Consider the following 14,866-nt stretch of genomic DNA (forward strand, 5'->3'; position numbering starts at 1 on the left):
GTGGTGTTCTTCAGAGTTCCCCACTCTCCCCCATACTTTTCAATATCTACTTGTATTCCCTGGGTTTTGTTTGGATAAGATGGGTGTCTGTCTATATAGTTATGCAGATGACATAACAATTATGGTTCCTATACTCTCTTCAGTTTCTTCTCAATCTGACTTCATAATATTTTAAATACCATGGATTCTTGGATGAAACAACATAATTTAAAATTGAATTCAGATAAAACTAAATTTCTGTTAGTTAGCCGCACTAGAGAAGAAACTGAAACCTCTGTGATGATCAATCAGAACTTACACAATTTTTCTTCTATACGAATACTGGGGATTCAGCTGGACAATAGATTGTCATTAGATTTGCAGATTTTGAAACTAATACAAAGATCATTTTTGTTGATGCAAAGTTTACGACAGGTAAGAAAATAGTTTGATCAAAACCACTTTCAGTTTATAATACAATCTTTCATCTTGAGCTCCTTAGATTATTGTAGCATCATTTATTTAGGAGCATCTAAACAAATTTTGAAGAAATTACAAGTCAGACTAAGATTTAAATTTTACTGTTTCCTGTATAAGATTTTATATGGTCTTGCCCCTTCATAGGCATCATTTTGTTTTGTTACAGAAATCTAGAATTACTAGATCATTAGCTTTATTTGTTTATCCATCATTAGAATATTTAAAGAAAAGGACTAAACTTTTAGATGCTCTCTTTTCCTATCAGGCAGCTTGCTTCAACAAATCTATCCAAAGCATGTAATCTTCCATGATCAATTATAGACAGTTTCGGAAACAGATAAACACCTACTTATTTAAGAAATTTGTATTGAATCATACAAATCATGTAATACAATTATGTAATAGGTCTGCTTTGTTTCAATCGTTTATGTATTTCCTGGAAATGACCAGTCTTTTTATTGTGATCCGCATTGAACCGGAATATATATAATGGAATATACATTTTATTGTTATGCTATATTTTAGGATTGAGGCAATTTGATCACATTACACCTGCGCTTGTTCATTTACATTGGCTTCCTGTTGATTATAGGATCAAATATAAAATTTTGTTGTTAGTTTTTAAAGTGATGGTGAATAAACTTTCACCTGTCATTGCACGTAGTTTACATTTGCATCAACCATCAAGGTCATTAAGATCTGCATCTCGCAATATATTAGATGTTTCATCATTTAAAATGATGTATCTTGATGAATATAGAAACTTGATTTTCTACATTGCAGGACCAAAGTCGTGGAGTTCTTTACTTTTAGAGGTGAGGGTTTTGAAGAATGTGAACGATTTTAAAAAGGCTTTAAAGACTATGCTGTTTCAGTGAGCGTTTAATATTTCCACAGGATAATTGTCATTAATTTGGATTGCTGTTCTTTGATAATAATTTTACTGCTTTTATGTGAGTTTGTTTCTGTATGTGAGGCTAATAGTCTTATACTGTTTTGTTTTTATGTATATGATTATGTATGTTTTTTGTACTCCGCTCAGAATTGTAGATGGTGTGGACTAACCGGCCAGGAATGGCTCCTGGTCAGTTAAATAATTTTTAAGTGCCTTGCCGCAGATAACCAGTTACCTCCCGCTGAATATCCCGATTAGCAGCTTACCACTATCTGGCTATATTGTGCGACATAGCCAGTTAGACACAGATATTCAACGCCAAATTGGCTATGTTGAGCAGTGAAAATAGGCCACTTAAATGGAAGGCCTATCTTTGACCACTAAAAAGTTAACTATTTAGCACTTAATATCAGCAAAGAGGGGCATAATCGAACGCCTATCTCCATGGGCGTCTATGTCCAAAAATGGGTACGTGAAGAGGCGGGACAGACCGTATTTTCAAAAAAATGGACGTTTTTCAGCTGGGCGTTTGTTTTTTGTAGCGATAATGGAAACTAAAAACGACCAGCTCAAAAACGTCCTAATCCGAGCCATCTGGTCGTGGGAGGGGCCAGGATTCGTAGTACACTCGCCCCCCTGACATGCCAGGACACCAACTGGGCACCCTAGCGGTCAGTGTGGTGGACTTCAGACAACGCTCCCACATGCATAGCTCCCTTACCACGGGTGCTGAGCACCCAACCCCCCTCCCCCAAAACCCACTACCCACAAATGTACAACACTACCATAGCTCTTAGGGGTGAAGGGGGCACCTACATGTGGGTACAGTGGGTTTTGGAGGCCTCCCATTTACCAGCACAAGTGTTACAGGTGGGGGGGATGGGCCTGGGTCCACCTGGCTGAAGTGCACTGCGGTACCCACTAAAAGTGCTCCAGGGACCTGCATACACGCAGGCCTCTAGGACTTGTTGCTGCTATATAACATTGGCACACCAGTTGACACCTGAAGACTAAGCTCTCCGAAAATATCCTTTATTGGAATAAGCACGCTTAGTCATAGTTAACTGCAGATCAGAGGTTGTGCCCCACTGGCAACAAGTCTCCCTGGTACTGAGATGAGCAGTAGGTCAGAGCTGGCAGAATGGTGTACAGTGCCCTCTTTCAGCCACATTCAAGGTAAGAACTAAGTTCTGTAACGTGGCTAACACGTGAAAGGGATCTAAAACTGGCTTACAAAAATGGCCACTACCTCATGGACTACCGGAAACAAAACAGGGCACACTCTGACCCAGTAAGCGGGGGGAAAAGCACCATGGGAGTAGAGCCTACCAGCTACCAACATCGTGAGCATTTGCCACAAGCTAGTGGAATCACGGAGCCCAATACCCTACACCCACCACAATGCATTTCTGATGTGACTCTGCAGTGCGCATAACAGAAAGGGTGTCACACTCACCCGAGAGCCACATCAGGACCAGGGAAAGGCTGTCACAGGATAGAACACATTCTGCTGTCATGGAGGTGGGTACGGCATTTGAGGCTGGCATAGAGGCTGAAAAAAAAGTTTTTAAAGTGGGGTTTTTTGGTGGGAGGGGGTTAGTGACCACTGGGGGAGTCCGGGGAGGTCATCCCCGATTCCCTCCAGTGGTCATCTGGTCAGTTGGGGCACTTTTTTGGGACCTGTTTATGAAAAAAAAGGGTCCAAAAAAAGTGACCCAAAATCGCGGTAAAAACGCCTTTTTTTTTTTTCGATTATCAACTAAAGACGCCCATCTCTCCTCGGCCGATAACCACGCCCCAGTTCTGCCTTCACGCCTCCGACACGCCCCCGTCAACTTTACCTGTTTCCACGACGGATTGCAGTTGGAAACGCCCAAAATCGGCATTCGATTATACCGATTTGGGTGCCCACGGGAGAAAGACGCCCATCTCCCGATTTGGGTCGCAATATAGGCGTTTTTCTCTTTCGATTATAAGCAGGATAGGCAGCTAACTTTTTAGCAGCCAAAATAAACCCAGATATTCAGTGCTGGTCACCGGAAAAGGCCCAGCATTGAATATCCGAGTTTAATGCCAGCGGCAGACAGCAAACATGCTGCCCGCCACCGGCTGAATATCGGGCCCTGTGTTCATACGAAAGTGGAATATATGGAGCATCAACTACGGAAGAAGAACCTGTGATTTTTGAACTTTCCAAAATCTCCATTAATTCCACCTGTGGAGATGGTGAATAAATATTTTTTAGGTATACTTAAAATTCCAACTGAGGCTATACCACCATTAGATTTTTCTGGTCTGCAGAAGCTCAGTAGAAGCAAAGAATTCATTATTCAGTCTCTCCACTATGGCTTTGTCCTCTCTGAGTGCCTCTTTTGCTCCTTCGTGATCTAACTGTCCCATGGATTCCCTCGCATGCTTTCTGCTTCTGATGTACCTGAAAAAGTTGTTACTGTGAGTTTTTGCCTCTGCAACAAGTTTCTCTTCATATTCTATTTTAGCCTTCTTTATCAATGCTTTGCATTTAACTTGCCAGTGCTTATGTTGCTTCTTATTTTCTTCATTTTGGGTCCTTTTTCCATTCTCTGAAGGTTGTTCTTTTGGCTCTAATAGCTTCTTTAACTTTACCTTTTAACCATACTGCTTGTCGTTTTCTTTCCACCTGTCTGAGATCTGGTGTGGCCCTTGGCTGCAGACTGATTTTACCTCACTTGATTAGCCTTCATTGTATCTGAAAGGGTAAAGTCACGCCAGAAATCTCAGCCGAAATCCAGGCCAAAGTATCAGCCTGCCTGTCTGACATTGCTGCCTGGATGTCTCAGCACCATCTGAAACTAAACATGACCAAGACTAAGCTTCTCATCTTTCCCCCTAAACCAACCACTCCTCCTCCCCCATTCTCTATTTCTGTGGATAACACTCTCATCCTTCCTGTCTCATCAGCTTGTAACCTTGGGGTCATCTTCGACTCCTCCCTCTCCGCACATATTCAACAGACTGCTAAAACCTGTCGTTTCTTTCTCTATAATATCAGCAAAATTCGCCCTTTCCTTTCTGAGCACACTGCCAGAACCCTCATCCACACTCTTTATCACCTCTCACTTAGACTATTGCAACTTGCTTCTCACAGGTCTCCCACTTAGCCATCTCTCTCCTCTTCAATCTGTTCAAAATTCTGCTGCACGACTAATATTCCACCAGTGTCGTTATGTTCATATTAGCCCTCTCCTCAAGTCACTTCACTGGCTTCCTATCCATTTCCGCATACAGTTCAAACTCCTCTTATTGACCTATAAGTGCATTCACTCTGCAGCTCCTCGGTACCTCTCCACTCTCATCTCTCCCTACATTCCTCCCCGGGAACTCCATTTACTGGGTAAATCTCTCTTATCTGCACCCTTCTCCTCCACTGCTCACTCCAGACTCCGTTCCTTTTATCTTGCTGCACCATATGCCTGGAATAGACTTCCTGAGCCGGTACATCAAGCTCCATCTCTGGCCATCTTCAAATGTAAGCTAAAAGCCCACCTTTTTGATGCTGCTTTTAACTCCTAACCCTTATTCACTTGTTCATCCTCACTTTAATATTCCCTTATCTCTTGTTTGTCATGTTTGTCCTAATTAGATTGTAAGCTCTGTCGAGCAGGGACTGTCTCTTCATGTTCAAGTGTACAGCACTGCATATGTCTAGTAGCACTTTAGAAATGATTAGTAGTAGTAGTAGTCTTGATGTTATACTGCAGGCTGATAGTTTGGCTATGTGGCTGGAAAGAGGTGATGGGCTGGGACACCCCTCTCCCACTTATTTTCATGTCTTGCTTTGTTGGCTTAATGGTGTTCTTGGGATTACATGACCATTAAAATAGTTTCCTGGAAGGTTGAAGGAGTGTCCTCACCAATTGTAGTAAGATTCTTCAAGCCTTACATAGAAAACAATTTTCAATTGCAATGTTGCAAGAAACACATTTGGATGACCTTGAATATGTTAAATTCAAAACGTGGTGGGTAGGACACTCTTTGGCCTCCCCCACTAATCAGAAGAAGGCTGACTGTATCGTTTTATTTCATAAATCTTTGGAGGTCCAATTTCATAAAGTGATTATTGGAATTAATGGGCATTATGTGATAGCTCACTTGATGGTAAAACAGCAAGTGATGCTTTGCAGTGCATACACCCCCAATGTTTATGATAAACCTTTTATGCCATGCTTATTAGGGAATTGGCTTCCCTGGGGGATTTCCCAATAATTTTGGTGGTCACTTTAATTCTGTTCAAGATCCTTCTTTGGATAAATTGAAACCTGGAAGGTCTGAAAAGATTAATTTGTCTAAAGGAATACCGTTGCTTAACGGTGCCCTGAATTTACTTAATATTTGGAGAGTTTTACATCCCTCAGCCTGGGATTACACTCATCTCTCTGGAGCCCATGGCACTCAAGTCAAGAATAGATTGTCTTTTAGTCTTCAGTCATTGTTCTCTCAGATTAGCTGAGCACAAATTGATGCATATCAAATTTCCAATCATGCTCCAGTGTGGTTGTTCCTAAGTCCTCTGTGTAGCGGGGATGGTCCTCCTCTGTTGCAGTTTTCTCCACAGTTATACTATGATCCTACGTTTTATAGCTTTTTGATAGCTAAATGGAAATATTTTGATTTTTTTAATTCCCAGCATCGTCATACACCAATTCTCTATTGGGACGCTGCCAAAAATGGTCCTTTGAGGAGAGATAAGGCACATGATAGAGAGATTTTGCGTTTGGAACATTTACTTCAACATCAATGTAGGCTTTATGGGAGGGTCTCTTCTCAGAAAAATAGAGAACAACTCCTTGCGTCTCTGCACTGAATACGTTGCTTCATCAAAGAACGGTGAAATTTCAGCTATATTACAAAAACAAGTTGTACTGCCATAGTAATAAAACTGGAGCTCTCTTGGCCAGGCTGGTGAGGCAACAGGAAGGAAATAGGCAAGTACATGTTTTGAAAAGTTTTTCAGGTTTATTTGTAAAGGATGATAAAGAAATCGCTATTTTTCATAATTATTATGCAACGCTTTATCGTCCTGACACAGATGGAATTGGACAGTAAATCTTATTTAAACAGTTTAGATCTCCCTTCTCTAGACACAGATTCAATCCAAATTCTTCAGAGACCCATCACTGAAGATAAAATTTAATTTGTCATTTGCCAAAGCCCAAATCATAAAGCCCCGGGTCCCAATGGATTTCGGGCTGAGTTTTATAAATTACTCCAAGAATATATTGCCACTCCTTTGACAGAGGTGTTTCACGCGATGTTGGCGGAGAGATATACAGCAGATTCATTGTTCCAAAGTACAAAAAAAAAATCAAAGACTTCCACAAAAGGGTCCAACAAGGAAAATGCAAAAGTGGAAGAACACTAAGTACCAGGATGATATAAAATAAAGACAGTTTATTCCTCTTCCGATGTGTACAAGTCCCAGTTGGGTGTCCTGAACACAGGCTGTGTTTTGGCATAACAGCCTTCGTCAAGAGAACACATAAAACCAAAACCATACAAAAAACACTGTCAATATTTTATAAGAAATTAATAACATAACACATATATTAAAAATAAACAGTCATAAGACATTCACATAAGTACATAAGTACATAAGTAGTGCCATACTGGGAAAGACCAAAGGTCCATCTAGCCCAGCATCCTGTCACCGACAGTGGCCAATCCAGGTCAAGGGCACCTGGCACGCTCCCCAAACGTAAAAACATTCCAGACAAGTTATACCTAAAAATGCGGAATTTTTCCAAGTCCATTTAATAGCGGTCTATGGACTTGTCCTTTAGGAATCTATCTAACCCCTTTTTAAACTCCGTCAAGCTAACCGCCCGTACCACGTTCTCCGGCAACGAATTCCAGAGTCTAATTACACGTTGGGTGAAGAAAAATTTTCTCCGATTCGTTTTAAATTTACCACACTGTAGCTTCAACTCATGCCCTCTAGTCCTAGTATTTTTGGATAGCGTGAACAGTCGCTTCACATCCACCCGATCCATTCCACTCATTATTTTATACACTTCTATCATATCTCCCCTCAGCCGTCTCTTCTCCAAGCTGAAAAGCCCTAGCCTTCTCAGTCTCTCTTCATAGGAAAGTCGTCCCATCCCCACTATCATTTTCGACGCCCTTCGCTGTACCTTTTCCAATTCTACTATATCTTTTTTGAGATACAAAAAAAATGTTTCTCCACTCACGGTGCCTTATCCTTTTACACCTTCCATATGTGGTTATATTTTTGTCATATTTATTATTGTTTGTTTTTAATATTCATGTTGTTATATCATCCTAGTACTTAGTGTTCTTCCACTTTTGCGTTTTCCTTGCCAGATTCATTGTCCATGGCACAAATAGGCAAGGATCACTCTCTGCCTGAGTCCTACCACCCAATCTCTCTCCTTAATTTTGAGGTGAAACTCCTTGCCAAGGTCATAGCTAACCATTTAGCCTGGGTGCTACCTCAGTTAATAGACCCACAAGTTGACTTTGTCAGAGAAAGTGACTAAAATGTACATAAAATTCTAGCCTTCTTGGAAGTGGTTCAACATAAACAACTCTGATCTCTTTTAGTTAGTTTTGATGCAGAAAAGACCTTTGACAGTGTCTCATGGCAATTTGTATTTGCTACATTAAAGGCTTATGACTTGGGAGATTATTTTATGGGAACAGTGGAAGCTTTATATAATTCCCATAGGGCTCGGGTTTGGGTTAATGGGATTTTTTTTCTGACCCTATATGTCTTAGTCGAGGGACAAGACAGAGTTGTCCACTTTCCCTTTATTATTTGCCTTAAACCTAGATCCTCTTATTCATGAAATCATTCATAATCCCAAAATCGAGGATGTTCTAATAGATTCCTATATTTTCAAAATCACTGCATTTACAAATGATTTACTGGTAAATTTGACAAACCCAGAAGAACCCTTAAGGACTCTTAAGTAGAATTTCAGATAGTATGGAGACTTCTCCAGCTTGAAATTGAATTTAGAGAAGTCTGAGGCTCTTCCCTCCCTTGAATTACTACAGCAGTCCTGGCGTGACCTTTTCCCTTTACGTTGGGTAGGGGGGGGGTCGTTCACTTACCTGGGAATCATCTTGGCCATGAATACTGGATTATTATATAAACTTAATTTTAATCGGCTGATAACACATACTAAACTTCAGCAGAGAACTTGACTGGGCGGAACCTCCCCCCTTTCCCTTTTGGGTGAAATTGTGTTGATAAAAATGATAGTCTGTCCAAGATGGCTGTATGTTATGCAGACTATTTCTTTGGGACAAGACAACATTATTATGTAGGGTATTGGGGCGCTTCTGTTGGAGAGAGGGGAAGCCTAGGTTTCGATATGACTTTATGGTTGGTAACTGGTCCAAAATGTGAGCTTAGGTGTGCCTGATTTTAGACTTTATAACTGGGTATGCCTGGTAAGATATCTAGGAGATTGGATTAAAGGTACAGAAGATTATGCCCCCTATCATATGGAGCAGGAATATTTTGCACCTCTGCATCTAAATCTTTTGTTACAGGCAGAAGCAGAAGTCCTACTCACTTCTGTCAAATGAAGTGTCTTGTTGGGTCCTCTTCGGTGTCTTTGGAAGGCTCTCACATTAACATTTGGCCAAGAAACCAGTAGCTCACTTTTACTACCGCTCCAAGGGAATTTAAATTAGCCCAGGCCAAGACAACCAGGTATTTTTGAAATGGGAAATTGCAGGTCTGGAATTTTTGGAACATTGTGTACAAGAAAATGGAAACCTTTATTCTTTAGCTTTGATGAGGCAGAGGCTGGGAGACAGTTATGCATATTTTCAATTACATCATTATTTATATCCTTAATGGCCTCTGTGTCTCTCAGCTAGTTTTGTTTCCAAATTGAAAGATCTTTTTCATAACTGAAGTGGAGACCTTCCTTCCATTTAATCCATTCATAGAGCTGTCAGGGCTTTGGGACCCCCTAAGATATATGACAGTCTTCACTGAGCGTGGGAGACTGAAATTGTCATTGTGGGGGATTATTTTTTATTGTGAAACAGATTCCCCAGGTTCTTTTCAATGCAGAATATAGGGAGTGTTAGTATAGGGTTCTTCATAGGGCTTATTTCTCTCCATATAGAATATCGAAAATGGGGAATCCTGGCCTTTCTCATTGTACTAAATGTGGACATTCTCAAGGAGATTTAGGCCACATGTTCTGGCATTGCCTCAATTCATTCCTATTGGGGGGGGGGGGGCATTGTACATTTGGCCAATCAATTTCCTTTCATCCATGGAGCATGCTTGGATGGGAAAAGGCTTTAGCCATACATGGGGAAGGGTACATGGTTGCTCTTTCAAAAATCCTGGGTGATTGCTCTAAAATGTATTCTCAGATATTAGTTGCAAGTTGAACCATCATCTTATTGGCAATGGAGAAAAAGGTTACACAGCTTGTGTGTTTTGGAATCTAAGTTTGAGAAGTATTCCAAAACACAGACAGAGATTTTTGGCCATCTAGGACCATTACCTCTACTTCCATTTACTGAGAACCAGAAACTACATTCTCAATACCCTAGGGGGGGCCACCCGGAAACTATGAACATTAAGCTGGGTTCAGATTTGTTTTTGGGGTTTTTTTTGTTAAAGACGGGGGAATGGAGGAGGGAGAGGTTTTAAGGACAGCTGAAAGGGGGAGAATGTTTTCATTCTCTTTTTCTTAATTCTGTTCCTTGTATTGGAGAGAACTATAAGAGTGCAAGTTCTCTCTAGTTAACTGATGTTCCTATAGTAGTTGTTGGGACAGATGGTTGAAGGGTCGGGGCTTTGCATGAGTCATTCTCTTAACGTATTTCATTTAAAAGTTCAATAAATATAAAATGTCCAAAAAAAAAGGAAAATGTCTCCATATTGCCCACCAAGAGCATCAAAATGAAGCTTTCAGCATCAGGAATTGCTTACCAAAGAACTATTTTCCATTTTACAGGCCAGCACAGTCTAACCTGTGCCACCAGGGAAGAAAGGGAAGGGATTTTATTCCCAGTACTGGCTGACCACAAAGAAGACAGGGGGGGTTTGTCTCATCCTGGACCTGAGAGCCCTAAACAAATGCCTGACCAAACAAAAGTTAAAAATGATTTTCTTAGACACCCTATTACCCATAATTCAAAAAGAGATTGGTTATGCTCTCTGGGCTTAAAGAACACATACCCATGTACATCCAAGTCACAGGAAGTATCTCAGATTCCAAATAGGGAAACACCACTTCCAGTATCGCATACTGCCATTTGGCTTCTTGTCAACACCAAGAGTGTTCACAAAGTGTTTAACAGTTGCAGCTTCCTACTCAGACTACTGGTATATATGTTTCCCAAATTGGACAATTGGCTGGCCAAGAGCACATCAGAGGAATGAGCAAAAGAATCAATGTGCATGCCTGTTCAGATGCTGTTTCTCATCAATTATCCCAAATCACAGCTCAGCCTGTTACAACGATTGGAGTTCATAGGTGCCTTTCTAGACACAATTCAGACTTATGCATTTCTTCCACAATAGTAGATCAAAAGTCTGATTTCAGTAGTCACAGAAGTGTTATAAATTTGGTAGGCATCAGCTCATCAGATATTGAGAATGCTGGGCCATATGGCTGCTACTGTCCCTGTAACTCCCATAGCATACCTCAGTTTGAGGCATCCCAATGGTTGTGGTCTTCAGTCCACACATTCACATTTCACTAGGGTTTGGAACAGGTCTGCTGACACAGCAGTCTGTTTGGTCAGACAGTTCTACAGAATCTATTTGGGGTCTAGAATCCAACTCCACCCCACTAGGCCTACTTTTTTCAGTTCAGGCAGTGCCCCCCCCCCCCCAAAAAAAAAAAAAAAAGAAAAAAAAAGAGAAAATGTAAATAACAAGCTAATTGTAACTATTTGCATAGTTCCGTTGGCCCTTTCTGTTACAGACCATGCTGTTATTCCCTATTTTTGATTCAGGACAGGCTGGTAACTAGAGATTTCCAGTTGTAAGAATATCTTATTCTGCTTGTCCTTGGAGTAGACAAAGTTATTTACCTGTAACAGGTGTTCGAGCATAAATATTCCTACGTACCTATCCTCATCCCCTTAGAGTTGAATTCTTACACTGGAGACTAGACTGGTTAAGTCCTGTGCAACAGCGGCAGGTGGGAAGGCATGCACATGCACGGTGCAGCAATCTAAAAGTTTGTAATTTACAAGCTGGTGAGTGTTCCATTGGATGCTGTCGTAACTTTGTTTTTATGTTCATTCTTATAGTTCTATGTTTTATACTTGATGCAACCTGAGGGCAAAACGTGGCCGTGTTAGATTTTAACGTTGTAATAGACATCAATTTTGAGTCTCCTCGTCTCTAATGTGATAACTGTTTTGTTGGTCCTTTTGACTGTGTTGTATTACTTAGCCTTTGTGTTTTGTCAGCAGGTGAAGCTTAACATAATACAGCTTACATTGCAGTAACAGCGTAGCTCATAACAAAATGACCAAATGTCACTGTAATTCACAGATATAGGGGAAACAAGTAATAACACAAAGAAGGAAAAATGATAAAATAATAGAAAAAAACTTTCAATGTAGAATTGTATCCAAGACCTTCAAAAAAAATCTTCAAAAGATTTTGACATTATTTTGTTGTGCTCATATCATATTGTACAGTGACACCAGCCCAAACAATCAGGTTATGGTAGCCAACTGTTTCAGTTTAATCATTGCACAAAATCATAAAAAAACAATTGAAACCTATTCTTACAGAAATACTTCAAAAATTGTGAGCAATACCAGTTCACCAATAATCTGTGTGGTGATAGTGAATAAAGATCAGTCCCAAAATAATTTTTGAGTCTTATTATCCTTTTTTTTTTTTTTTTTTTTTTTTTCTTTTTGTTGGTCCCAAGCATGGACCATGTTTTGCTTTGGGTGCTTCAAGGATTCCAAAGGAAAATTGTTGAAACTCTCTTATACCACTACTAATATTAGTTTTTAAGTATTTCCAGAAGAATAGGTTTCCGTTGTTTTTTTATGATTTTGTGCAGTGATTAAACTGAAACAGTTGGCTTTTATAACCTGATTGTTTGGACTGGTGCCACTGTATTACATGAGCACAAAAAAATAATTTCTATAAAAACGTTTTGAAGACTTTTTTTGAAGGTTTTTGAATATAATTTATTATTGGAGGCTTTTTCTGTTACTGTAATACACAGAACAATGAGGTAAACTTGGAAATAAGTAAATTATAGTAATAAAAGGAATATGATACAGTACCAATGCAGTACAAAATAAACAGCACAGTAGGAGCTTCAAATAAAAATATCCTTATTGTCCCTACCAGGCCAGTCCATAACCAATGGGTAATACCTACCAACCAGCAGATGGTAGACAGAGCCAATCAATAGTGAGTTTTGTTGTCTATAGGGCTCTGTGCAGGCACAGCAGCTAAGTATTGCTTTATTCTCCAAGGACAAGCAGGCTGATATTCTCACATGTGGGTGACGTCACGTGGGGCCGGAGGATTTTCTAGCAAAATCTCAAAAGTGTTTTCCAGAGTGTTGTGTCGAGCAAGACGATCCCATCGCGCATGTGCGCACGTTTTCCCGCTCGCCACGCGGACACGCTCCTCAGTTCTTTTCCGCATCTGAGGAGACACGGAGTTCTATCTTCAGCGCTTCGTGTTTTTCCAGGCCTTCGGAGTGGAAGTTCTCTTCAAACGAGTTCGTTTTACCCTTTCGGGTGTTTTACAAAAAAAAAAAAAACCTTTAGTCTTTCGTAGTGTTTTCGTTTTCTAAGTTTCCTTTCTTTTTTCGTGCAACCGTTCTTAGGTCGCTCGATCAGGTATTTTGCCCTTTTTTTGTGTGTCTGTTTTTCTGACACAATCGCGTCCTTTGATTTTGCAGAGGCGATTTTTCCCGTGATGTCATCGAAGATGCCCAGTGGCTTCAAGCCATGCGCCCGCTGCAACCGGACCATCTCCGGCACTGATCCGCACTCCTGGTGCCTTGGGCCTGACCATCTTCAGGAAAGTTGTAAGTTGTGCCTAAAAATGAAAAAGCACACTCAACTTTCTCAAGAGGCCCAAAGAGAAAAGCTTTTTGGGTCCAGTACCTCGACGTCGGCGTCAACATCGGTACCGTCGACGTCTAGGGCAGCGTTGGCATCGGGAGACCCGGGTACAAGCTGCCAAGAGACTGATGCACGCTGGAAGCAATGATGCATCGAGCGGGTCTCCACCCGCCTCGGCGCCTCCTGCTTTGCAGGCCCCCCCCCCGGGACCGACCTCTATCGGACCCGGCCCCGTGGAAGCGTGTGGATTCCACGTCTTCCTCACCGGTACCGAGGAGTCTCGATGACGGGCATCGGGTGAAGGCCAAGAAGCACCGTCATCGTTCTCCTTCTCGACACGGTACCGCGAGCTCCGGGTCATCGAGGCATTCGGTACCCGAGAAGCGTCGGTGCCGAGATGATCGCTCTCCCTCTGTTATGGAGGTATCGACGTGCAGGTCGTCTGGCAGCCCGGTACCGGCTCCCCAGCCTCTGCAGATTCTGCCTCTGACGCCCACACCGGCACCTCAGCCTTCCCCGACAGCTTCTGTAGATGAGCGCATCAAGGCTATTTTTCCAGATTTTATGGAAGCGGTGCTGCATCACTTACGCCCGGCACCAGAGGTGCCGGATGCTCCTGCAGCACCGTGTCTCTTGCCGGTGGTGAGGTCTCCTTCTCCGGTACCACTTCCAGTATCGGAGCCGGTTGCCTCCTGGGTCGACTCTCCATTGCCTTCGGTGGAGGAAGCTTCACAGGAGTCTCCTGGGGAGTCGACTTCTCGACACCATCATCGAGGTCACCGCACCTCTATGTCGAGACGGGCTCGGATCCGGGCTGCTCTTTCTTTGTTGTTAGCCCCATCCGATGATGGCTCATCTGATGAAGATGGGGGTCATGGAGTTTTCTCTGCCGAGGATTCTCTAGGTTTTCCGTCTGATTCGACCCCCTCCCCTCAGAGACAGCTCTCCCCTCCGGAGAGCTTGTCTTTTTCATCTTTTGTGCGGGAAATGTCTGAGGCCATTCCCTTCCCTGTGGAGACTGTGGATGAGCCCAGGGCCAAGATGCTCGAGGTCCTGGATTATCCATCTCCACCTAAGTCTTCTACCACAGCTCCTTTTCACGATACACTCAGGGAAGTGCTGATGAGGAACTGGGAGAAGCTTCTGAACTATTCTGCTCCTTGCCCACTTGGAGAACTGGTTTTCAGTAGAGTGCGGGTAGGTTAGGAAGGATTTCAGGGTCCTTTTTAAGTCCAAAACTAAAAGGCTTCAGAGGAATCTGGGGGTCCTTTGCTCCTAATAAACCTTTTGGTTCAGCCTTCATTTTCTTTTCCTTCTTCCTCCCTCTCCCTGACATAGAGTTAAACATTTTGAGAACAAGAAAAGAGGTTACTTATAAATTATTTTCCTTCCTTTGCGCTATATATCTTGGAGGGATTT

General features: G+C 41.9%; 1 protein-coding gene across 3 annotated transcripts in view; it reads left to right on the top strand.

The window, feature by feature from the left end:
* KMT2A (lysine methyltransferase 2A) overlaps positions 1–14,866 on the top strand; it is a 473,075-nt gene that overhangs the window by 422,404 nt on the left and 35,805 nt on the right. Inside the window, exon 32 of one of the 3 annotated variants that reach the window (XM_030220693.1) lies at positions 10,697–10,715. The exons of the other annotated variants lie outside the window; for them this stretch is intronic. Coding sequence (XP_030076553.1) covers positions 10,697–10,715 — 19 coding nt within the window. The remainder of the gene's footprint in view (positions 1–10,696; positions 10,716–14,866) is intronic. 3 annotated transcript variants of the gene reach the window in all.

The sequence above is a fragment of the Microcaecilia unicolor genome, chromosome 12 (assembly GCF_901765095.1).
Source record: "Microcaecilia unicolor chromosome 12, aMicUni1.1, whole genome shotgun sequence".
Taxonomy (NCBI): Eukaryota; Metazoa; Chordata; class Amphibia; order Gymnophiona; family Siphonopidae; genus Microcaecilia; species Microcaecilia unicolor.